Source organism: Carassius gibelio, chromosome A15, assembly GCF_023724105.1.
Source record: "Carassius gibelio isolate Cgi1373 ecotype wild population from Czech Republic chromosome A15, carGib1.2-hapl.c, whole genome shotgun sequence".
Classification (NCBI taxonomy): domain Eukaryota; kingdom Metazoa; phylum Chordata; class Actinopteri; order Cypriniformes; family Cyprinidae; genus Carassius; species Carassius gibelio.
The window spans coordinates 21,105,991-21,131,572 of record NC_068385.1 but is presented as its reverse complement, the minus strand read 5'-3'; the positions used below and the strand labels follow the sequence as shown (position 1 = coordinate 21,131,572).

Sequence of the window (25,582 nt, the reverse complement as noted above, 5' to 3'; positions counted from 1 at the left end):
TAAAAAACTACAGTGTATGGTCAGTGTATATGAGTGTGTTTCTCCTGCCAGGTTTGCATCTGTTGGCTTCTGCCAGTCGTGATCGGCTCATTCACATCTTTGACATGGAGAAGAAATGCAATCTAGTGCAGACGGTTTACGATCATTCGGCCTCCATCACTGCCATCAAGTTTACAGGTGAGTTTACAATAGACAAACACTTAATGATCATAAATGCTCTTCAAGATTCAGATGAAGACATTTCTCAAGCGTGTGATGCATGTGTATTTGTAGGACTGAGTTCAGAGCTGTGTATGGTCAGCTGTGGGGCCGACAAGAGCATCTATTTTCGATCTGCTGAAAAGGTGAAGATGTTGGAAATACATTTCATTTATTTTTTGTTTGTGTTACTGCTGCTATATTATAGATGTTTCTTCTTATATCTGCTACATAGATAGTGTAGAGATTGTTCAGTGATAAATGGGCTGCCCTGGAGCAGAGAATTCAAAATATTGCCATGATTCTGGAGATATTCAACAGTTATTTCATTTATGTTAAGCCTCTGATAAATATAATGTATTAATCTTTAATATTAATTATATTCCCCATAATTAATTATTTTTATTCAATTTTTCTTTTAATTTTAGCAGTAGCCATGTGCATAAATAAAAATAAATAAATAAATAAAAAGATAACTAATTGATTAGACATTATTTTCGTTATTAAAATGGAATTAAACCAATAAAATTAAATTCAGAAAAAAAATTCAATGGAAAAACAGAATTTGGGAAAAATAGAGCCCTAAAAAATAACTTTTGGTAAACTTTATAATATTGTTGTTAGATTGTGTTTCAGTTTAAATAAATCAGATACACCTTTTGATTTAATTACATTTAATTAAACCATTAAATATATAAAAAATGAGATTGGAATTTGGGGAAAAAAATAAAATGGCAGTGGACATGTGAGATGGTTGCTCAATAAACTTTGCTTTGCATTAGATTTCATCTGTTTGTGTGTCTCTTCTGAAAGACCTCGGAGGGCTTGAACTTCTCCCGATCCCATCACATCGTGGAGAAGAGCACTCTGTATGACATGGACCTGGACGCCACACGCACACACACGGCCATCGCCTGCCAGGACCGCAACATTCGGTAGGGCTTTGTGTGATCTCTTTCTTCCTTCTACTTATACATTTGTATTGGTCTGTTTGTATTTAACATTTTTAACACTGATACTACGATAATAAATTGAGTTATTTGCATAAATGCCATTTTAAAGCCTCTTTTAAATTTTCAGAGTGTACAATGTGCAGAGTGGCAAGATGAAGAAATGTTTCAAGGGCTCCCTGAATGATGATGGGACACTGCTTAAGGTTTGTGTATGATGGGAATAATGCTTTTTATGGTAGTTCATGCTTTCGTTAAAAAAAATCTTTTCATTTTTGGCAGTGACTTTGTGTTTTTGCTCTCAGGTTCAGTTGGATCCCTCTGGGATGTTTCTGGCCACCAGTTGTTCAGACAAAAATATCTGTATCTTTGACTACGAGTCAGGCGAATGTGTAGCCGCCTTATTTGGACATTCAGGTAAGATTGTTTTTTTTCTTAATATGAATTCATTCTTTTCCCGCATAAATCTCCTTATTGTTGAACAAACTTTTATCCCCGCTCAGAAATTGTTACAGGTATGAAGTTCAGCCAGGACTGCAGGCATCTGATCACTGTCTCTGGTGACAGGTACATCTTTAAATCTGTTTATATTTTACTACTTCATTTTCATTATTGATCTAATGTTTTTCTACAGTATAAAATATAGGAACAATTAAACTACATGGAACAATTTGTATACATTCCTCATATATCATACATATAAAATATTTAGTAAAGTATAAAGCCATAAAGTCTTAAATGTTATAACCATTATCTTGAATTGAATTTTATGCGGTTTTTAATTTGGGTGTGGAAAACAGGAAACGTGACACTAATATGATTATTTAGCTTCAAAAGTTTGGATAAATTAATGTGAGCACTGATTGTTCAAAGTCAAAATGTTCTGTATTAAATATTATATAGTCTCAAGGTTTCACAGAAGTTTGCGGTCAATGAATAATTGTGCTTTTATGCCAAGCAGTTGTTTATGATCTACTGCTGATGAATTTTGACTAATTAATGGTATTTGTATTTCAATATGTTGATGTTAAAGGGTTAGTTCACCCAAAAATTATAAATAGGCTGTTTTACTCACCCCCAGGGCATCCTAGCTGTATATGACTTTCTTCTTTCAGATGAATCCAGTAGGAGTTAGAATAAAAATGGTCCTGGCTATTCCATGCTCTATCATTGCCCTCAGCGGGGGATGCATTGCTTCAGTCCAAAAGAAGTGAAATAAAAAGCCCTCATCCTTAAAAAATGGTCTTGCATGGCTCCATTTATTGTTTTAAATATCCATATTTGAAGCCAACAAGGAAGTGACTAAATCTGCAATTCATTGACTGGCCACTTGAGGCTGGCTGCAAAAGGGAGTCAATGCCATAGACTCCCCATGTTAAAATGCTCAACTTTACAGCAGGAAAAAACAGGTTTACAGCCTGGTTCAAAAAATTATTTTGGTCTAAATAGCAGATTTTGCCCTTCATGACAATTGTGAGGGGGGTGAATTTTTTTTTTTATAACTCATCCGTTTAAATTATATTAAGACTTAAAGTTCTGCATAATTAAGGGCGTGGCCACTTGAGTGACAGGTGGATTGCTGCTGATGACGGTGCCATCGCGCTAGGTGGGCGTGGCTTCAGCAACTAGCTCTCGCTTTTTTGCCCATTTTTGATTGTCCGGGAGAGTCGCACGCCAAGATGGCGGCGGCCCGCTCTGCACACTTTAGGCTTCTAAAACACTTCAAGAGTCTATGGGTGATGTCACGGACACTACGTCCATGTTTTTATACAGTCTATGGTCACTTCTGAGCGGCGCATGCACAAAGCTGACCTCATTCCCTCGGAACTGCTTCGATTACAACAGTGAACGCAAATTAGATTCAAGTGATTATTACGTTTTGAATATAGATATTTTTTTTCTTACAAAAATGCATCAATTCGCTACAGAAGGCCTTTGTCCACCCCTTGGAGCCGTGTGAGAGACTTGTTTTTTTTATGGCTGGGCACTTTTTATTTCACTTCTTTCGGACTGAAGCAATGCAACACCCGCTGACTGCAATGATAGAGCTTGGAATAGCCATGACAGTTTTTAATATAACTCCGACTGGAAGTAGTAAAGCATATACATTGCAAAATAAGAGTCCCTGTGTATTTTGGGCTTGTTTATAATTAAACGTCTTGCATTTATTCTTAGTTTTCTTTTCAGTTTTCTTTTCAGCAACTAACCATAATTTTTTCTGTCGACTAATCTAGCGATTATTTTTTCTACAATAAATAATTAATCTAATGTTCTTTTTTTTTAATTAGCTAATGAATCCTTTGGAGAACTTTACAAAAAAAAAAAAAATATAAGTACAACCTTTATTCATTTTCAACCAATGTGGTTGAAGTTCTTACAGTATAAAATAATAAAGTAGTCTGAGACGTCATGAAATGTTCTTTAGCATCACAAACCATAAAATGTAGTCAGGGTTCTGCTATGGTTTAGCTTGGTTTCCAGAGATCTGGAGCTGATTCGGGGTAGCTCGGTGGTTTGTGACTGTTGTCTCACGGCGCGCTGTCTTTTAAGGGGCCGTTCACATATCACGTCATTTCCAGTGTAGTCGCGCAATAAGCGCGCTCATAATGGAAGCGGGGCGGTCGCAACGCACTCTTTTTTTCCAGGCGCGTCCGCACCGCATCGAGTTAAAAACATCTGTGCTGAGTCCCAATTTGCATACTATCCATCCTAGATAGTATGCGAAACTAGAATTAGTACGTCCCAAATCGTAGTATGTTGAAAAGAGTATTCCAAAGATACCCGGATGGTCTACTATTTCCGGTTAGAATTCGAAGTGCAGATCAATGCACACTCTAAGTGCTAATATTGCCCACAACCCATTGTGTGCGGGAGGGAGGAGCTTTGCGATGGCTTTGTGGTGATGTAAACATGGCAGCCGGGTGCAGCAGCAGAGATGCGCCCTCAGCTTTTAAGTGTAAGAATTCAAATGTTTAACCCTAATTAAAGTTATATTTTATTTCGTTACACACATTGCACATGAGCGTCAGAACCAGCCACCTCACAAATGACCTGCGTTTGGTTCTACAACGACCCAGCCCTGCTTCTTCACTCCTCAACTTGGTAGAAGAACACATTGTAAAATGTATTGTGAAAAAAAACGATGAGAAAAAAAGATGGGAATAGTAAATAAAATTTTATTGGACATAAAGAATGAATTAAACGTTAACAGTTGTGGTGTGCGTAACTAGGCAACCACGTTGTCGTTCACGTTGCATGACGTCATCGAAGTATGTCCCAGAACGTGCATACTCTTTTGCTACACACTCAAAAGTATGTACTTTTTCCTCACAAAAAAAGTACATACTTTTAGGTCGTAGTATAAGTAGGCGAATTGGGACTCAGCACTAAACTTTTCAGAATACCGCAAGCGCAAGAATATCAGACCTGAACCAGGAAGTTGGTCACCAGATCACACGGTAACCAGTTAAACCGTAACACCGGAGAGCGCCAAGATGTTTTCCTCTGAGGTGCTCGCGCATCGCAGTTGTGCTGCCGTGGTACACCATATCAGTTTTGCAAAGGGAACAAAGGGCCATTTTATTTGTCCTCTGTTTAAAGTATTCCCATAGTTTTGATAACAGTGGTCTCTGTTTTTGTGATAGAATGCAACTTTCTCCATTCCCAGTATGCCATTACGCGAGATGTAAACAAACAGTGTGACGCGTATCTTTGTAGTCGACGTAATCGATGACGTCGACGCGTTGTTGCAGCACTAATTACCTCATTGTGTGTAAAAAGGAGTGGTTCACACAAAAATACAAATTCTGTCATTAACTCATGCCTTTCCAAATGAATGACATTTTTTTTGTTCTGTGGAACATAAAGGATATAATGAAAGTCAGTCTGAACCGAAACTGTTTGGTTGCCAACTTTCTTTTATTTTCCGTAAAAGAAAGCAGGAGGGTGAGCAAATAATGACACAATCTTAATTTTTGAGTGGAATATCCCTTTAAGAACTCCCCAAATCTTTGGGTTTGTGTGTGTATCCAGTTGTGTGTTTGTGTGGCGGCTGGACTCTCAGATGACCAACTCCATGAGGAAGAGGCTGGCAGAGAGGAAGCAGCAAGCAGGCCTGAGGGTTCAACAGGCCCCCAGCCAACAGCAAGCCATCAGGTAGAGTCACTGCAAATATGATCTGTAGAATTTTGAGTTTTGTTTTTTATGTAAAAAGTGCCAGCTGACTAAAGAAAATTGAAAAAATGCTCTTGTCTTTTGCTAAGAATGTAGGAAAACTTCACCCATAATGCACTGGGCATATTTCTGTCCTAGGCCACTCCCATTCTGCTTCTGTTGGATAGGTTTGATCAGAGTCGGATCCATTTAGCAGAGTCAGGTTTTATTTTGAAGGGTTGTTGTGAAGACCATGAAGTTTTTCTCTAATGAAACGGTAAAGTCAAAGTGAAGTGAGGTTTGGTGTCCAATATTGGGAAATTGTGCTCTGCATTTAACCCATTCAAGTGCACATACACACACACACACACACACACACACACACACACACAAAAGTGAACACACACAACGAACACACACCTGGACCAGTGGACAACCATATTGCTGAGTTGTCTGTGGAGCAGTTGGGGATTTGGGCCCTTTCTCAAGGGTCTCGCCTCAGTCGTGGTATTGAGAGTAGAAGAGAGAGCTCCCCCCACCTACAATCCTTGCTGGACTTGAGACTCAAACTCGCAACCTTTGGGTTACACGTCTGACTATATATATAGATATATTAAATTGGATTATGGATGTTCATTCTGTAATTTTTCCTAACTGACAACCGATGCTCGTTAACAGATTATTAATCGTTAACCAACACGATTATTTTAAATCATTGAATTAAAATAGAAACGAAAAATGTCTGTGACCCCTTAAAAATACTAACATTTGTTTCCCAGGGATTCATTTTACATTCACAAAAAGCAGCAAACAACAAAACCCAAAAAAGTTATTTATCATAATACAATACATTGTCGAAACATATGGAAAAAAATGCTATGCTTAGTTTAAATATTAGTAAAATCTGTATCGTTAAGCGCTATCACCATACTGCTGTAATGCAAAACATTTTGTTTTACGTGGATATTGGAACACGATGAAGTAGGCTACATAATGAATAATATTTTGACATTCAAATGTGTTGCAAATACGGAAACATTTATTTATTTTTGAATAAACATTAGTATTTTAAACATTAATTTACATAAGACAGGAAACCAGCAATTTGAATTTGTTTTGGCTTGTTTATATAGCTATAGCTTATTTTAAATTCTTGTTCTTTTTGTAAATACTGTTAATTGAAAGGATTTGTTGTAGAGTGAGGGGAGCTAAAATAGTCTAGCTATGTTTAAAGTGTTTATTATAATGTTTGTAATCATTTTGCATCGGCATTAGACCCATTTCTGAATTAAATTAATAAAATGTGACTAATGCGAGTTTATTTTATTTTTTACTTCTTTTTTTTTTTATAAGCATAACATATTTTAACCATGCAGCAAACCTTTTAAAATATTTAGATAAATTACAGAAAAAAAAAAGTAAATAAATAAATGTCCTTTTAAACCATTTAACTGATTGTATTAATCAGTCAAATATTCTTATGGTCGGTTAATGGTTAAACAGTTAAAATGAACATCCCTAAAATGGATATGATGCATATGCTGTTGTGCATTCTAGTCCTTCGATGTTCCAATGAGGAATCTTGCAGATATTAACGAATTTCTTTCTTTTTTTTTTCTTTTTTTTTAAATATTTATTTAATTTTGGGTTATACTGTATGATAAAAAATATTGCCAGCAATTCAAATTAGTGTCTCATTTAATTTATTTTATAATTAAATTCCTGTTGCTCAGGAGAGAGACCTACATCACTGTACCCTGTAGTGCTTTGCCTCACACGGAGGAGGAAGAGGAGGGCAGCTTAATGCCAGAGGAGACTCCAGACGATGATGTGGAGGACTGCAGGACTCCAGACAGGCTTGATTCTACTGATGGTGTGTTGATTTAGCTCTTCTCTGGTGATATTGAGAAGTCTTGGGCCTCTTGGTCACATTAAGTGCATAAGCAAAATGTATAGAATGCAGTTTTGAATGGAATTTAATGGGCTTGACTTTTCTTCTTTAGCATCTGTGGATTCAGTGGTGCTCCAAACCAATGGCAAAATGCCCATGTGGATTCGTAGACTGGTATGTATGTTCCTGTTATCAAAAAAAAATGTTGTGCATATTGTTTTCTTTCATGACTAATGGATCTCTTTGATGTTACAGGGTGGAGGAGGTGAAAATGGTGGTGGTGGCATAGCTAGTAGAGCTCAGTACCAGCCACAGGGACGCTGGGCAGTGCAGTCAGATCCACTAGCCATCCGCACATTACTGGAGATGAAGAGCATGCAGCTTCCCCTCTCACACACTCCCTGCAGAGCCGTGGGAGAGGAAGAGTTTGAGGAAGACTCTCGCTTTCATCCGCAGAGTTTGGACAGCCTGCTGGATGAAGATGTTGACGACGATGATGATGATCTAGAGGAGGAGGAAAAGATTTGCAGTGTTAGTTATGCAAAGCTGGTGTCTGTTTTTTGTGTCCGACTGTCTTTGTGCATGGCTGCATCGCGTGGGATAATTCTGTTCTGATGAAGAAACAAACTCTATATTTTCTACATGATGGGCCTGAGTAAATTTTCAGCAAATTTAATTTTTGGGTGAACCGTTCTTTAATGCGCCATTCACAATGAATGTCCCTAATCTCTATGTGTAGTCTGCACAGTTAGAGATTGGAATCAGATGAGTCATATTGCTGGTAAAATGTCAATAGTTGTTGTTTAAGAAGTAACATTCTACTGTTATGTAAACTACAGCATTGTATTGTGTATTAAATCGTTAACCAGATATACAGTCTATCTAATTTAAACTCGCACATATTGCAAATAATTCCAAAACAAATGATTATCCCTAATAATTAAACTTTGTAACATTTGTTACAGGATTCCCAAGTTGGGTTTAGCTCTTCACTCCAAGGGCCAGATTTTCTGCAGTTGCCACATGGAGAGGAGAACTTCCACCCAGAGCTCAGCTCACCAGAGAAGACGGGCTATATTTTGTACCCAGCCAATAGCACAGCTCTGTCCACTGGAGAAGGGTAAATTGCTTGTAACAGCATCTTGGCTTGGTTCATTTTTAATTTAGGAAATAGGTGTATTTACATTCATTCATTTGGCAGATACATATCCAGCAACATGAGAAATGCTGCAATGCAATTTTGTTTTTTTGGTTTAATTTATAAAAAAAATGCCTGGATGACTAAAGCCCCTTTCACACTGCGATTCCGGAAAATACATGGGTAATGTGTCTCGGCAATTGTTCCAGGGTCGCTAAATTTTGATCCTTTCACATTGCCAGTGATTACCCAGAATATGTGCGTTTGTTCACACACAAACCGTAAAGGTTCCTGTAAAGACATGTGACATCAGGATGTGACGTGTAATGTACGAGTCGAAAATACTTGGCATGTTAACTTACATTTACATTTAATCATTTAGCAGACGCTTTTATCCAAAGCGACTTACAAATGAGAACAATAGAAGCAGTCAGGTCAACAAGAGAGCAACAACAGTATACAAGTGTCATGACAAGTCTCAGTTAGTCTAGTATAAAAAGCATAGCCAGGTTATTTTTTTTTATTTTTATATAGATGAAAAGACAAGAAAAGGAAAAGTGCCAGTGTTAGTTGGTCAAGTGCAGGTGAAAAAGATGAGTCTTTAAACTTTCACTTAAGCTGGTGAAAGATCTCCGCTTCAGCGTGGATAGTGAGGAACTAAATGATCTTGGCTTCATTAGGGTTTGCAAATGTTTTGGTCCGAACGTTGATCTGCCTTCAAAACACCTGCTAAAAGAGTTGCGCGATAACGTGCGTCATCAGTATGACACAGTTTTTATGGCATTGGTTCTAGCTTTTGTTCACAAAGCGCTCGTTCCGGGACTGAACCCGGCAATGTTACTAGGCCCACGACCCGGCATCAATCCGGGAATCAATCCCGGGAAGTGTTTGCTTATTCACAAAGAAGGCGACCCGTCAATTTTCTGCCAATTTTCTGGGACCAGCGTGCAGTGTGAAAGGGGATTTACTGAAAGGAAAAGGGGGCCTGGCATCGACCCCTGAGGAATCCCGGTGTTTGCTTGATATGACTGTTTCCAGTCACCCACGAGTTAGTTTGGTTGGAGGTAATTTTACACTATTCATGAAAAGTTGATGTGCTGGAATCAAGATATGGGTGGGACCAAGCAACTTATCCATGTGACAGTCTTTATACAACCTTGTTTCTTCCATTTATTTACAGAGAAACTAAAGTAGTTTAAAGTAAACTAAATATTGCTAAATGAAAGTCCCTTGTAATCAGAATTTTTTTTCCTTCCCTCCAGAGAGTTTGATGTTAAAGCTTTGTGTGAGGGTGCAGATGAGGACCCAGAAGAAGAAGAGCTGAGCCCAGATAGCGCTTGTTCGGCTAGTTCAGCCTCCCATAGTGACCAGCCCCATGACCGTGAGTTATATTACACTTAGGCTAGTGACAATGCCCCTGAATTTTCGAGATACCCCTACCGGAGGTAGAACTAAACCCAACAATGTTTTTCTTCATCTCTAAGGTCTCCCATATATGAAATGGATTCTTGGCTAAAAATATTTTACTGCTAAGATTGTTAAATTAACAGATATTGTTATACACCACAAAACCAATAAAGGACTAAAATATAGCCTGTCCGTATGGGAGTTAAGGCATATAAACTAATGCAGATCAATCACACAAGCTCTGAGAGCTTTGAAACTTGACATGTTTGTAGTCAGGAAGTTGATTTAACTACTAGAAAAGACTGGATGTGAATATCTTGATGTATGGAATAAAAAGAGACATGTAAACACATATCTAAAATAAGCGGACATGCACAAATTTAATATCTATGCAGAATGTTTTCATTTACTTTGTGCTTGCTTTGCCTGGCATTATCATAGAAACAAATATGATGGCTTGTTGGAAAGGTGGGGTTGTGCTGAATCCAGCAATACCAAATATGTAAATATATGATAAAAGAGAAGTGTTCTGTCACTCAATGTATGATGTGTCCAAAATGAATGAAAATGGAACACTGACATAATTGAGTCCAAACCCATTCATTATCAGTGGTGAGAAGAATGTTGAGAAATTCAAATATAAGAGACATCAAAAAATATTTAATATGGCACCTTGTACTATATGGAAACAAAGATTGAAATCGAAAGATAACACCTTACCATAGCACAAACAGGAGACCAGGAGTTTCTAACTTAATGAACTTTTTAATAAAACTATAACTTAACTTCACACAATACAACTTAAATTACTGTCTTAAAACAAATGGCAATCTAACTAAAGAAACAAACACTCTTTGGGGAAATGAGCCCTGTCTTCTCAGGCTGTTTAGTTTATTTTCTAGCAGCAACCATTTGGAACATGAACTGCTTTTGGTGACCATTGGAGAAGGGTCTGGCTGCAGGCTTGCACTTGCACTCCAGGGGGCAAGGAAGTCGACCGGAAGTTGAAGTCGGCTGCGTGTCGCCATCTTTTAGCAGAACTTCACTTGCGTTAGCATTCCCATTGACTCCCATTCATTTTGGCGTCACTTTGACAGCGAATAACTTTACATCTGAGGCGTTTAAAGACTCCATTTGTCCATTATTTATTTCTAAAGATACACGACAATGTATAAAGGGCTCCATTACCTTCTATGTTACATTATGGCCCTGTATAAACAGTTTTTGTAAAAAATAGGCTAACTATTGCGTCATAACCACTCGACTCTCTGTCGCATTACCGTACAGACAGGAGGAGAAGCTCGCAGGCAATTAACTTAATATGGCGTACTGGCGTTACATTTTAAAATACTATACAAAATAATTAATCAGAATACTTACTCCTGCTCACTCAAGACAAAGAACTCCCCGCTCAAGCTCGCCGTCTCTGCAAGATTAACGATGGCAGTTTGCACGCACAGCTATTAGAAGATTTACATCTGTCAGACAGGTTGCTGACGTCATCAAGCTTCGTTTGAGTCTGTGCGTCAGAAACGGAAGTGTTAAAAAACGCTAAAACTGGGCTTCATTTTTCTCAGTTGAGTTCCAATGGGGTTGCTGTGTCCATTTCTTTTACTGTCTATGTTGCACTCTCAGACACTGCTTCTGCTAGCGACGTCACTTGCAGTCTTTATTTTTCATTTTGTTCTATTTATTGATAACTTTTTGTTTGAATTTCCCAACATTTTATAACAGTTGCCATGTGGCGAAAACAAGAAAAAATAAACTAAATTACAATGTCAATTGCAATCGCTACTTGCACTCTCCGCTACCTGTGACATCACTTGCAATCAACACAAATTGTGCATGTTGCCACTGGAGACAAGATGCTGTGGTTGTGATTAAACGATTAAAACTAATTTAGTACTATAACGTACAGGGTCCTGCAAGAAAAAGACAAGCACAGACCTTAGCCACAGAACAGCAGAATATGAACGCAATGCACAAAGTCTTTCGTTAAGCGTTTTCCTCCTGTAACACTTAATATGGCATAATGTATTCAGACACATTAAGTTCAATTAAAAGGTCAAATTCGATATATAGTTATTATTCAATGTACTGCAAGTCAAGCAGATGGCTATGAACACAATGTGCAAACTTTGTCCTCCCATACAACATAACGCTTAATGTGGCCTAATAACAGACTAAGATGATAAAGACAATTTAGTAGGCCTAGGCTAGCCTATATGTCTTGTTGTTGACTCTAAGTATATACAGACCAGCAAATATGAACGTGCATTATGCATTAAGTGATTTTAAAAGGATCAACTCCGTACAGGCAAGCAGACGAGTACAGAACGCAGTGCGTTAAATTGTACATTAAACGTTTTCCTCCTATAGAAAATCATTAATATAAATAAAACACATAATGTAGGTTAATGGACAAAGACAGTGATATAAACAAGTTGTAGACAGTTTATTCTATATGGAAAAATGCTTAATGTGAAACTTTGCGTGTTGCGTTTATTCTGGGCTCACCTGCTTGCCTGTACATATTAGTTATGTATTTTAATAAAGTAGAGAAGCATGAGTTTGGCCTTTCTCATCTATGTCCATTATGCCACATTTTGCGGTATGTGAGGAAAATACTATATACATATTACTTATATTAATGAACTGTACATTTAATTTGACATTTTAATAGCATCTTAATATATTAAGCCATGTTAAGTGTTTTTTTTTCTATGCTTAGCTAGAGACTTTGTGCAAATGTTCATATTCTGGTGTTCTGGCCATGGATTTGCCGATCTTGTCTTTTTCTTGCGGACCCTGTACGTTATAGTACTAAATTAGTTTTAATAATTTAATCACCACCACAGCGTCTTGTCTCCATTGGCAACATGCACAATTTGTGTTGATTGCAAGTGATGTCACAGGTAGCGAAGAGTTCAAGTAGCAATTGCAAGTGACATTGTAATTTAGTTTATTTTTTCTTGTTTTCACAACCTGGCTTTATAAAATGTTGGGAAATTCAAACGAAAAGTAATAAAAAAAATAAACAAAATAAAAAATAAACACTGCAAGTGATGTCACTAGCGGAAGTGCAAATGTCTGAGTGTGCAAGTCTGAGAGTGCAAGTACAAGCCTACAGCCAGACCTTCTTGAAACATTTTGGGGTCAACCCCCCATGATGTTACAACTGCAACACACCACTCATCCACATTGTCATCAGTGACAAAGTGGGTCATATTTGGACAGTCAGGGCAAGAGCAAAACCCTGTGCAGGTCAAGCCCACAGAAAGACACTGGCATTTGGTGGCATCGGTGCAGTTTCCATCTTTACAGTAGAGGTGGGTGAGGTCTCTAACTCCTTTAGGTGCTGGTGCCTTCTGGAACATCACAGATTAAATGCAGCCACCTTCTCTGAGCCTCCATCCTCTACCAACTGGGTTCCAGAGAAGAGGTTTGGCCAGGTGGCTGTGATGCCACACTGCTGTTTGGTACACGGCTCTCAGCACATGCTGCTGGAAGCCATCTTCTGTTGGGGGTAGATTTGCTGCTGACACCTCAGCTCATCCAGGTTGGTGCTAGGATGCCCATCTTGGTGCCTCTTCTTTGTCTTTCAAGATCTTTGATTGAGTGTTGGTGGTCATATCTATCAAAAACTATAACGACACAGCTGTTACCTTCCTGTTGCAATCTTTTTCCAGACACACTCACCCAGGTCATTGTACGTTTGAAAGGCTGAATCATTGAGACTTTGAAGAAGATCCATGCCATCAATGATATATGCTGATGGTTCTTTTACACTTGGCAGCTGCTGTTGTCTTCTTTATGCTTCCATCATCAAAAAACAAAGAGGGTGGGACAAAATCATGTTTAATCTGAGATACGAGATTTTTATGACTTGGGAGCGGGGAGATACGAGGTTATGCACTCATTGATAAGAATGATACAGACACAGACGTCGCTGCTGTCAGCAGTGTTCATCAAAGTCTGCGGTCGTGTCAAGCCTTTTGACAAAAGATAAGGCTTTAAGGGGTAACTAAACCCCTGGTCAGAGCCTGACTCCACCCACTGGCAATATTTGAAAAATGCTGAAAAGTGGGCAGGGCACAGCGGAGATAGAGGCGACAAACCAAGGGCAGGGCTGAGCCGGTGGGGCGTGAACCTGAGTCCCTCAGTGACAGTTTAATTGACAGCTGCTGTTAGAGTCGCTAAAATGGAGAGTGACTCTAGAGACGCAAGTAGTTTTGCAACAGAGCGTTCATTTGAAGTAGAGGACTTTTCTCCCCCACCGTCACCTTTAGTGGAGGATGTCGAGGTGTCTGAGGACACAGGGCCAGGGCCTGAGCCATATCAATTCAAGCCACTGGCTCAAACTGCGGTCTTAACTCCCGGATTCTGATAGGCATCCGATGATGCTAGCGAAGCAACCATGCAAGAGAGAATGGGCCAGTCTCCGAGTAAGGCACTGCGTCGCTTTTCAGCGTGAGCTGTGTGGAGCATTACCGAAGCATAACAGCTATGGATATTTAACAAAACAAGCCTACTCAAATGTATCTAACCTAACGATTTTCATTCGTTATTGTAAGAAATGAAAAAGAGTTATGCAAAGATAGGCTTACTTGGCGCCAGTAGACAGACCTTTTTTCTCCCATAAATAAAACCTGTTAGCCTACTTGGGGCATTTTACATGCACAGTGCCAACTTTGAGTCAGTAAAATAATAATAAAAACAGTAATTTAATGCTGGTATCCAAAACATTTAATTCAATACAAGTAGAATTAGAAATTAGATACATTTTAAAACTTCAATGCACATGTATAATAAGCCTAGTAATAATAACCCTAGTACTATCGATCATAACATACTTCTACAGATACTGGAAAACTGGGTTGGGCTTTCTGGGATGGTACTCAAATGGTTCAGGTCATACTTAGAAGGGAGAGGCTATTATGTGAGTCTATTAGAGCATAAGTCTAAGTGGACGTCCATGACATGTGGAGTGCCACAAGGGTCAATTCTTGCACCGCTCTTGTTTAGCCTGTATATGCTTCCACTAAGTCAAATAATGAGAAAGAACCAAATTGCCTATCACAGCTATGCTGATGATACCCAGATTTACCTAGCCATATCTCCAAATTACTACAGCCCAATAGGAGGATCTTTGATGACATCTTTGTACGCATACGCAAGTGGTTGTGTGGCAACAAAACAAACAGTATGGCGGGCTGTAAAGACGCAACGAGCACTTTCAAGTGAGTTAAGGCCCGTTCACACCAAGCACGATAACTATAAAGATAACTATAAAGATAACGATATTAGCGTCCACACCAGCGAACAATATTGTCTGTGTATTTTAAGCAGACGCGGCACGTCTGCTGCTTTAAATTCTCCAGCTCATTACAGCAGGATTGATTCTGATTGGTTGGCAATGTTTTATCGTTCATCAGGGGGAAAAATCGTTCTGAAAGTGATTCCAACGATATCGTTTCTTTATCGTTATAGTTATGGTGTGGACTCTGCTATTGTTTAATATTGAGAACGATTTTTAGAACTATATCTTTATAGTTATCGTGCTTGGTGTGAACGGGCCTTTAGCGGGCAAAATCCTCAATATATAAGCACTTTAACATCTGAAGACCGGAGGAGGTTTGGAGAGAAGCTCAAAATTTGTATTGGTGACAAAATCGAAGCTATTCAAAGCCCATATGATATCTGGGATGACAAAAACGTTGGTCCGACTCGCCCGTGTCTTGGCCACGAATCTGCTGGGGAGACATTTATTCTTATTTAATAGAAACCCCTGGACCCTTCACTCATGAAAGATTAAAGGCTTTCAAAAGTCTGAAGGCCTATGATTGTTTTGTTTCTCGAAAAGTTGGGCCAGTCTTTTCTGCCAAGCAGAAAGCAGTGATTGTGCTAAAAGCAGAGGTTAGACCTGGCCAAGCAGAGTCACAGCATGATTCGCATCTCCCGTGGGTGAACGCCAAAGAGAACGGCGAAATAATCAGTGCTCACTGCGACTGCAAATCCGGGTAAGTCTTCATTGATCAGTGTTCTTATTTCCTTATTTACTTACTGAAAATGTAGTGACTGTTGTACCAATTCAATTGTTTTCAGTGTGAGACTTTCAATGGCGTCTGTACTAATGGTGAAAAATTGTATATCACAGCTTACACATTTCTCCTTCTTTCAAATCCAGTCTTGGAGAAACATGCATTCGTGTAGCAGCTTTAATGTTTAAAGTAGAAGCAGCTGTCAGGATAGGACTTACAAATGCTGCATGTACTAGTGAGGCTTGCAGCAAAGCACAGCTACAGAATGATGTGAGGAACATAGTCTGGGTGCTGTGGATTGCGGTTTGGGACACCTGAATCAGAAAGCGAAAACATATGACTCGGTTGATTTGACTCAGTTTTATTTATTTTTATTCAATCTTCTATAAATACATAGTCACTAAGACTTACCATGAACAAAATGTTCCTCACAAACTCGTTCAGAAGCTGCAGGCTTTCTTCGGAACGTCCAGGTTCAATCGCCTAATTGCACGCAACCATTTCTTTCATTTTTCGCTATCCTTTTCGGAGGGATTTCGAAAAAACTTTTTATCAGGCCCCCATCTAACCGTACAATCGACCACACAGCAAGAGTGAACCATCCTCTTCTCTAAATCCTCCTCCAAACGTGCAAAACAATCAAATTACAGGTATCTAGCGGTGTTTCCTGCCACACGATTCCCATGATGCAATGCGACAAACATAAACAATGACGTCACAAAAGATCCACCTATTGACTCCCTCTGCCAATGCATTGATAAAATTAATAGTTGGATGTGCCAGAGCTTTCTTCAGCTAAACAAGGAAAAAACTGAAGTCATTGCATTTGGAAACAAACATGAAGTGTTCAAGGTGAATGCATACCTTGACTCTAGGGGTCAAACAACTAAAAATCATGTCAGGAATCTTGGTGTGATTCTGGAGACCGGTCTGAGTTTCAGTAGTCATGTCAAAGCAGGAGCTAAATCAGCATACTATCATCTCAAAAATATTGCAAGAATTAGAGGTTTTGTTTCCAGCCAAGACATGGAGAAACTTGTTCATGCTTTATCACCAGCAGGGTGGACTATTGTAATGGGCTCCTCACCGGCCTTCCCAAAAAGACCATTAGACAGCTGCAGCTCATCCAGAACACTGCTTCCAGGATTCTGACTAGAACCAGAAAATCTGAGCATATCACACCAGTCCTCAGGTCCTTACACTGGCTGCCAGTTACATTTAGGATTGGTTTTAAAGTACTTTTACTCGTATATAAGTCACTAAATGACCTAGGACCGAATTATATTGCAGATATGTTCACTGAATATAAACCTAACAGAGCACTCAGATCACTAGGATCAAGTCAGTTAGAAATACCAAGGGTTCACACAAAACAAGGGGAGTCCTCCTTTAGTTACTATGCTGCCTACAGTTGGAATCAGCTTCCAGAAGAGATCAGATGTGCTAAAGCACTAGTCACATTTAAATCTAGACTCCAAACTCATCTGTTTAGCTGTGCATTTATTAAATGAGCACTGTGCAATGTCTGAACTGATTGCACTATATTTTCACTTTTTTTATGTAAAATCATTTTCTAACTGTTTTTAAATTCATTTTAGTTAAGTATTTTTTTTTCATAATTTTAAAAGTTTTAAAATTGCTTGTCTTTATTTTTATTATTTTTCTTCATGATTATTTTACTTTATTTTATGTAAAGCACTTTGAATTACCATTGTGTATGAAATGTGCTATATAAATAAACTTGCCTTGCCTTGCCTAGTAATAAGTAGACATTTAAAATACATCAATAACTGATATCATAGTTTAAAATAGATAAAATCAGAGTTAAGGCTTGCTTTATGTGTTGCTCGATGAGAATTTCTCAATCGTTGCGACTTTAAATCCTGAGGACACAAAATGCTGTGGAAGCTCCTGCCGCGGAGTGAAGAACAGGTGGCGTTACGAGGATTCTCAGACAGTTGAAGTGCCCAATGGAGTTAAGAGATTTGCTCTCAATCTATTTTCAACACTTTAGATTGTTTACCACGTGGGGTTTAACCAATAGCATTGAATTGTGAAAAAATATGAAATAGACAAAATTTGGACATGCAAGGTTTCCGCCCGACAGCGACGATATTTTAATAAAGGTGTTCCATTCCAATGTTAACCTGATTCAATTGGATCTGTGGTTCATATGAATTGTATAGTATACTGTGCCTTATGAAATGTATCATTATTAAATGTATCATAAATATAGATCAGCACTTACCTAATGTAAGTTACTTTGCAGTAACCATGAATTTGTCAACATTCTTCTCACCACTGATAATGTGATTTGGACTTGAGGCTATTTTGTCCAGCGTTCTTTCATTTTGGACACCTCATACATTGAGTGACAGAACACTTCTCTTTTATTATATATTTACATATTAATAATTTAAGTTGTATTGTGTGAAGTTAAGTTATAGTTTTATTAAAAAGTTCATTAAGTTAAAACTCCTGGTCTCCTGTTTGTGCTATGGTAAGGTGTTATCTTTCGATTTCAATCTTTGTTTCCATATAGTACAAGGTGCCATATTAAATTTTTTTTGATGTCTCTTATATTTTAATTTCTCAACATTCTTCTCACCACTGATAATGAATGGGTTTGGACTCAATTATGTCAGTGTTCCATTTTCATTCATTTTGGACACATCATACATTGAGTGACAGAACACTTCTCTTTTATCATATATTTACATATTTGGTATTGCTGGATTCAGCACAACCCCACCCCACCAACAAGCCATCATATGTGTTTCTATGATAATGCCAGGCAAAGCAAGCACAAAGTAAATGAAAACATTCTGCATAGATATTAAATTTGTGCATGTCCGCTTATTTTAGATATGTGTTTACATGTCTCTTTTTATTCCATACATCAAGATATTCACATCCAGTCTTTTCTAGTAGTTAAATCAACTTCCTGACTACAAACATGTCAAGTTTCAAAGCTCTCAGAGCTTGTGTGATTGATCTGCATTAGTTTATATGCCTTAACTCCCATACGGACAGGCTATATTTTAGTCCTTTATTGGTTTTGTGGTGTATAACAATATCTGTTAATTTAACAATCTTAGCAGTAAAATATTTTTAGCCAAGAATCCATTTCATATATGGGAGACCTTAGAGATGAAGAAAAACATTGTTGGGTTTAGTTCTACCTCCGGTAGGGGTATCTCGAAAACTAAAGCACTTTTTGACCATTTGTCACTAGCCTAACTGTGTTTAGTGGATGAAAGTACCTAAGGTAGTAAGACACTAGTAGTGGCCTTTTAAGAGTTGCAGGTCCACCTGTTGATGTGGCTTGATCGGTTTTGTTGCTTTTGTAGAGGACACAGACTCCCTCAGTCAAGTGAGCTCCACAGGAAGCTCGGGAGTTGAAGAAGAAGAGGATGTAGAAGAATCTGGAACATTGCTTCGCCAACATTTTGACACTTTGGGTGTGGCTGCTAATGGTACGAGATATTTGCAACTTTAGCTCTTTTACTGTGTTAGTGGAAATTAACATTTTACTGGCTTCAAAAATGTCATTTTTTCTATACATAATACATGGAGTACACTATATACTTTTGTCCAATCTGAGGATATCAAACACATTTGATATTTTGATCCAGTTTTGTAAAACGCATTGGATTGTTTCCTAGCACCAAAGCACATTTCTGCATAAGTTTGTTGCGTTGAAAACAACTTAAAAGTCTGATAGTGTGTGTGTGTGATTCTCAGTCTTTAGTGTATGATGCCCAGTTTTTCACTGTCACCATTTACAAAGTCGCGAGTGTGTGCATTTTCTGCAGTGAATAGGTGAACAGCTGATAAAAACATTACAGTAATCAACAAGTAAACCACACCACTCCTGTCCATCTTTTAACATCTTCTGAACAGAAAAGCTGCATGTTTGTAGAAAGAAATCCATCGTTTAGGCATTTAAACTGTTGCTTTTTGGTTAACTGGAGATGTATGGATTACTTGTGCATTTGAATCAGCTGTTTAGACTCTCATTCTGATGGCACTCATTCACTACAGAGTACCCACTGGGGAGTAAGTGATGTAATGCTAAATTTCTCCAAATCTGTTCTGATAAAGCAGTGGTTCTCAATTCTAGACATGGGGACCTACTGCTCTGAATGACTCTTATCTAACAATTTCTCTCCTAATGAGCTGATGTTCTGAATCAGGTGTGTTAAAGGAAACATGCAAAATGTTCAGAGCAGGGGGTCTTCAAGACTGGAATTAAGAACCAGTGTGAAATCTTGGATATACATAGAACTACAATTTTAGGAATGTGTTTTTTTTACTCCTTTTAAGACGATGGTGAAATCGTATTGCTAATTTTATTTGCTGTGGAAACCCTTGTAGAAAAGTTCAACATGGACTTGAGCAGTCTCCAGCCGACAACAGAGAGTAACTTCCTCAATCCTCGTCTGAGCATTTCCACACGCTTCCTCTCCCGCTTTCAGAGCCGCTTTCGGTGAGTAAACATCTTTTGTTCAAACTGTGTAATAGAGAAATATAATTTTCCATTTATAGTCCTTCCCTTTGTAAATAAAACAGTGGAAGTATCTGTGTAACTACATACTGTACTGTGGGTGACGTGTATCTGCTGTTTCAGCACTGTTGGGACTAGTAGCAGTGCTGTTTGCCGGCCTGCAGCCTGTCTGCCCAGTATACCGGATGAATCCAGTGATAGCTGTCCAACCTTCAATGACACAATGGTAGGATGCTTAGTCTCATGAATAATGTACTCTGAATGACACATGTACAAGATGATCCCAGTGGTAGTTCATACCGATCATTATTCAGAACGAACACGGTCACGCCATTCTGTGGTGTTTCTTCTGGTGTTATTTATTTATTCTGAGAAGAACGAGCAGAATGGTGCAAACGATCATGAATTTAACCACTTCTCCCATATTGTTAAAAGTGATGGCATCCTTCTGTAATGTGCAACCTCTCTAACATCTCTTTTTCTGATTCTTTAACGCGATAGTTCACCCAAAAAGGAAGGCTGTCATCGTTTATTCGCCCTTATGTCTTTCCAAACCCACAAAAGTTTATTTAAAAACAAAAACAAAAAAACAAATGACGCTGTGTAATGAAACCTCACTGTTTTCTGTTCCTCAATTTAAACTTTTTTTTACTTATAAATTAAGTAAATGACAGCATTGCAATTTTTTGGGTGAACTAACCCTAAGTCTTGTGTGTATATCTGCTAAAAGTGAATTGTCCTGGTTTAGGATTACACTTTTAGTTTATTTGGCTTCAAAAATGGTTTAAAACAACAAAACTTCTGAATCTGAAGTGTTGTTGTTGTTGTTTTGGTGAAATGTTAGCTAGAAATATAACATGTTAGGATAAGATACTGTAGGTAATCTTAGTAGAAACAAAAGATTTCAGAGGTGATGGGACTTAAAGTTTATCTAGAGACTTTGTCTTGGGTTAATATTTACCTTTTTCTTCTGCTTTTAAGGACAAGTCCAAGGTTCTTTCAAACAACAGTGGAAGCATTGAGGAGAACGAGAAGAGTGGTATGTCCTGTTACCTGTTAAAAGAGTGCACTTTACTTCCATGAGTGAAAATGTTCCATAACAGGGAGGTTAAAGGCCCCGAAATACTAACGGCAAAGTTAGTTTTTTTTTGTCTTTCGAGCATTCTCATGACACCCACAGCCCTGGAAGCAGTGTTCAGATGTTAATATGTGCTGCACTTTTTCCTCTCAATAACAAAAAGAAACAAAAACGACAGCAGTGAGAAAACAGCGGTTAAGAAAGCATCAGATCATAGCGATGTGGTTATGTTCACACAAGCTCTGCAATTCGGCACTCCAGTTATGACACTTGACATTTATATAGTGTTTATGATTGTTTTAAAGCAAGCAGCTTACAGTATTAAACAGGAAAAAAATGCCCTCCAATATGTTCATATTTTTATTCGCATCTGACTTCAACGGACTGATTTGGATCAAAATGGAGGCATACCAGTTTGTTCCTTAATTTCTCTAAGTATATCGGGGCCTTGACAGTATCTGACTGGTCATGTGATCTCAACATATCTGCCCCATGAGGTGCCCTGCTCCATGTAAAAAATGCACAGCTGCAATTATTGCCCTTGATTTTGCTCTCAGAATTGAATACTTTGTCTAATTAAAAGATATCAGAAGATCTGGCACTGTTTCGTAATTGTAAATATAATGCTGAATTATAATTTATATGCTGTATGCAATATATGCTGAACTCTTGTCCTCCAGTTACCAAGAAACGCTCCTCAGTGGCTGCTCGGAAATCTTGCCATGCTCTGGGAGGTCTGTGAGAGTGTGTTGGGTGGTTTTTAATATCTGGGCTTATTGAATTACCAAATCAGAATGGTTTCACAAGGGTGTCTTAGTGTTTTCGTGCTTGTTTTACTCTCTCTTTTAGTTTGTACACATCTTGGTTTTTGGTTGGCCTTGTGCAGTTGGGGTTAAACCACCAGCTTTAAAAACGACATCTGGAATTTCTTTTTTTAATAAACTTCTAACATCTCTTTTCAGAAATCACAAACAAGAGCATTCTGTCCAAAGCTCATCATAACACTACAGGCATTCTCGCCACCAAATCTACCAGCAGTGTGTGTGACCCATTAGTTACACGCTCCCGCCAAAGCTACATGGGTCCCACTGCAAGCTCCCGTGCAAAGAAAACCCAGAGCAACTCTGTGGAGACATCAGAAGAAACGCAGTTAAATGCCCTGTCTTCGTCTCTGGACCTAACTGTGGACCAAAGCAAAGAGAACATTGTTCCTCCTTCCTCTTCAGGTCTCTCCTCTGGATCATCTCAACCGACACCAGCTCTCTCTAATCCTGCCTTGGGTAACCACAGTGCCCGGGCAGCTCTTCGATTGGACCTCATTGGCCCCAATCGTGCCAGTCTGTCACCGTTGGCGCTCAAGAGCCGTCTAGGGAAAGCTGAACGTCCAGAGTCTCCACGTCGACAGGCTTTGGTGACGCCCACAGAGATGCGGTCACTGGGGAAAGAGTGTCGGAAGCAGATCGTTAATATTGAGCAGAGCTTGGTTTCGAAGACTTCAGGCAGGTCTTCGACAGGGTCTGAAATGTTTGCCAGGAACTCTACAGTGTCAGAAACCAGTCCTTCTGTGATTGAGGAGCTGCGGTTTACAGAGTCATGTGGAAACACACAGGCCACTGATCAGATCTCAATGACTCTAGACAGAGAAGATCCTTCACAAAATGACTGCGCTGGAGAGGACACAGGTACTTTTTATCCTCCATGCTAGAATACGTTTGGATAACAAGACACTAGTTGACCATGAGCACATCAGGGATATAAGTAATACCATATAGATGTTCACAGATTTCAAAACATGTTTACATTGCTTAAAATTAAGAGTAAGAATAGTTCACCCCAAAATGAAAATTTGCTGAATATTTACTCAAACTTAACTACATCTTGAATATCCTGAGGGTGTTCACTATCTGCTTCATATTTCTACTAACCAGAGTATTGGCTTAATTAGGTTTTTCCAATTGGGTTAATCTGTTCACATAACATGTTTCTTATCAGAATATGACTAAGGTAAATTCTGAGTAATATTGGGATTTTATTTATTTGCACCGCCATTGGCAATGTTTATTTCTGTATCGTTTCTTTCAACAGACTCGTTGAGTGTCCAGATGTGTAAGGAAGTGGTGAATGAACTCTGGCAGACCATCCATAAAGCAACTGGCTTTTATAACAAGGTGATTTATCAATCTCTATCTCTGTCAGGGTTAACTTTGGGGACTGTAAACACATATTTTTCAAAATGGCACCGTTATCGTTTCCGTGTAAACACCCTGTATGGGAATCTTTTGTAATAAGTCACAGTAGACATGCGCAGTTTCACACATGCCGGTATTCGGTAATGCCATATATCACGGTAATGAATATGCACAATATTGTTATCGAGGGCACTTCTAAATGCCATAAATAATTAAATATTACAAATTATAAAAAATTTGCAGTATGCATTTTGTATATGATTCCCATCAACTGGTCAAAATACACAACACTGCTGTATGCTGCTTGAAATGTGTGTGCTCTGATGTAAACAAGCACGCATGAGAAGCACATGAGGAACACTTTAGAGACGCCCTGAATATAAGCACATTCACTCTCTGACAGCAGATGGCGCTAAATTGCAAATAATGCTGCCCTTAAAGGGTTAGTTCACCCAAAATATATAAAAAAAGATGTCATTAACTCACGCTCATGTCATTCCAAACCCGTAAGACCTCCGTTTATATTGCATATAATCGTCACTTCCCTACGGTTTCTGTTTATTAACAAGGTGACAGCGCCAACTACTGGCCTGGCTGATGTGTAAACATTAATCATTTTGAAAATGTTGTTGTGTATACGAGAAACCTTTTAAAAATGCAAGGAAAAAATGTAGCTGTTTTTTGACTACATTGTTGTTGTGTAAACGTAGCCTTACCTTTGCCTACCGCTAAACCATACCACAAAACCACAAAAATCCATTAAATGGTAAACACTTCTTCTATCCCCCTCTCTGTAGTTGTGCTCCATCCCGGAGCTGTCGGAGCAGCAGGAACAGATGAAGAGTATTTTGCAGGAGGTGTTTGTTGGGGTACAGAGGGAATTGAAGTCCCTGTGCCCACAAGAGACACACCCCTCGATCGTAAGCACCCGTCCTGTACCGGAGGAATCCCCCGGCCGTCAACTCCGGGACGAAAGGACTGTGGCCCTCCTGGAGAAATATTCGGAGATGCTCTTACTGCGAATGACTGAAAAAGGAGCACAGGCCACACTGGAGTAACGGCCCGGTTCCCATCATTTTATTGGCAAAATTGAACTTCTAATGGTGTATATGAATAAACACCTTTAAACTTTAATATCTTCCATTGGTTTTATGTTTTTAAATAAAGATTTAAATGCATATTTGGAATTATTTTTATTTTTTTTGTAAAACTTGTAGGTCTGGCAGGTCTTTAATACTTTTTTTTTTTTTTTTTTAGCACTACGTGGTCACACATTTAGTCACATACCCTTTTTATCCTTTAGTGACCTTCAGGACCCCCCCTCCCAAAAAAAGGTTATTTCCATGGCATTTCATGTACAGTTTTCAAACAGTGTTATCCTCAGAATTCAGACCGTTGAATTATGTACTCGGTTTTGTTGAAGTTCTTGATGTTTGATGCTTGTGTAGTTTTACACCATATCACACCACCACAACCGCACGGACTAACTAAGAGATGTTCCACTGTCATGTTATTTTGAGTGTTTTTCGGAATAATGATGTGTCAACATTTCCCTAAGCATCAGGCTGTGACTCACAATTTGTTTCCCACTGGTGTGCTGATTATGTTTTCTCATGTTGGTGTGCAATCCTTTTTTTTTCCACATAAAATGTATAGTTTTTCCAAAGGCTTTGTAAATATGTTTTAACCAGCGATTTACACTTTATTTTAATATTAAACATTCAAATATGATTGTTTTTGTGATTCCTTATTGATTCTGAAAGAAGTGCATTTGCTAAAACAAATCCAGAGTAATCTGTCCGAAGGGTTGCATAATAATTTAGGGTTACACGCATGTTATTTTGGTAGAAACAGTTGGTTCGTTTTTGTAATGGACACTAATAGAAATAGTTACCCAATATTTTCTAAACTTACTATGACTGACATATATTTCACCGCATTGGGTGACAAAAGTTTCTAGCAAATACCATTTCTGTTTATATAACGACAGAGGGCGCTTTGAGGCTCATCACTCTGTATCACCCATGAGCT

At 38.5% G+C, this 25,582-nt stretch overlaps 1 protein-coding gene across 2 annotated transcripts in view; it reads left to right on the top strand.

The window, feature by feature from the left end:
* Window positions 1-25,282, top strand: part of LOC128028690 (WD repeat-containing protein 62) — a 35,258-nt gene extending 9,976 nt beyond the window's left edge. Inside the window, exons 13-32 of one of the 2 annotated variants that reach the window (XM_052615978.1) lie at window positions 52-177; window positions 274-344; window positions 1,012-1,133; window positions 1,279-1,354; window positions 1,454-1,565; window positions 1,652-1,715; window positions 5,181-5,303; window positions 7,034-7,173; window positions 7,304-7,365; window positions 7,447-7,722; window positions 8,157-8,311; window positions 9,592-9,710; window positions 19,128-19,253; window positions 20,155-20,266; window positions 20,408-20,510; window positions 21,266-21,323; window positions 22,043-22,096; window positions 22,325-23,044; window positions 23,448-23,530; window positions 24,349-25,282. In XM_052615978.1, coding sequence (XP_052471938.1) covers window positions 52-177; window positions 274-344; window positions 1,012-1,133; window positions 1,279-1,354; window positions 1,454-1,565; window positions 1,652-1,715; window positions 5,181-5,303; window positions 7,034-7,173; window positions 7,304-7,365; window positions 7,447-7,722; window positions 8,157-8,311; window positions 9,592-9,710; window positions 19,128-19,253; window positions 20,155-20,266; window positions 20,408-20,510; window positions 21,266-21,323; window positions 22,043-22,096; window positions 22,325-23,044; window positions 23,448-23,530; window positions 24,349-24,609 — 2,963 coding nt within the window. In that variant the 3' untranslated portion in view covers window positions 24,610-25,282. The remainder of the gene's footprint in view (window positions 1-51; window positions 178-273; window positions 345-1,011; window positions 1,134-1,278; window positions 1,355-1,453; window positions 1,566-1,651; window positions 1,716-5,180; window positions 5,304-7,033; window positions 7,174-7,303; window positions 7,366-7,446; window positions 7,723-8,156; window positions 8,312-9,591; window positions 9,711-19,127; window positions 19,254-20,154; window positions 20,267-20,407; window positions 20,511-21,265; window positions 21,324-22,042; window positions 22,097-22,324; window positions 23,045-23,447; window positions 23,531-24,348) is intronic. The other variant, XM_052615979.1, reaches the window with a different exon arrangement.
* Window positions 25,283-25,582: the final 300 nt, after the last annotated feature.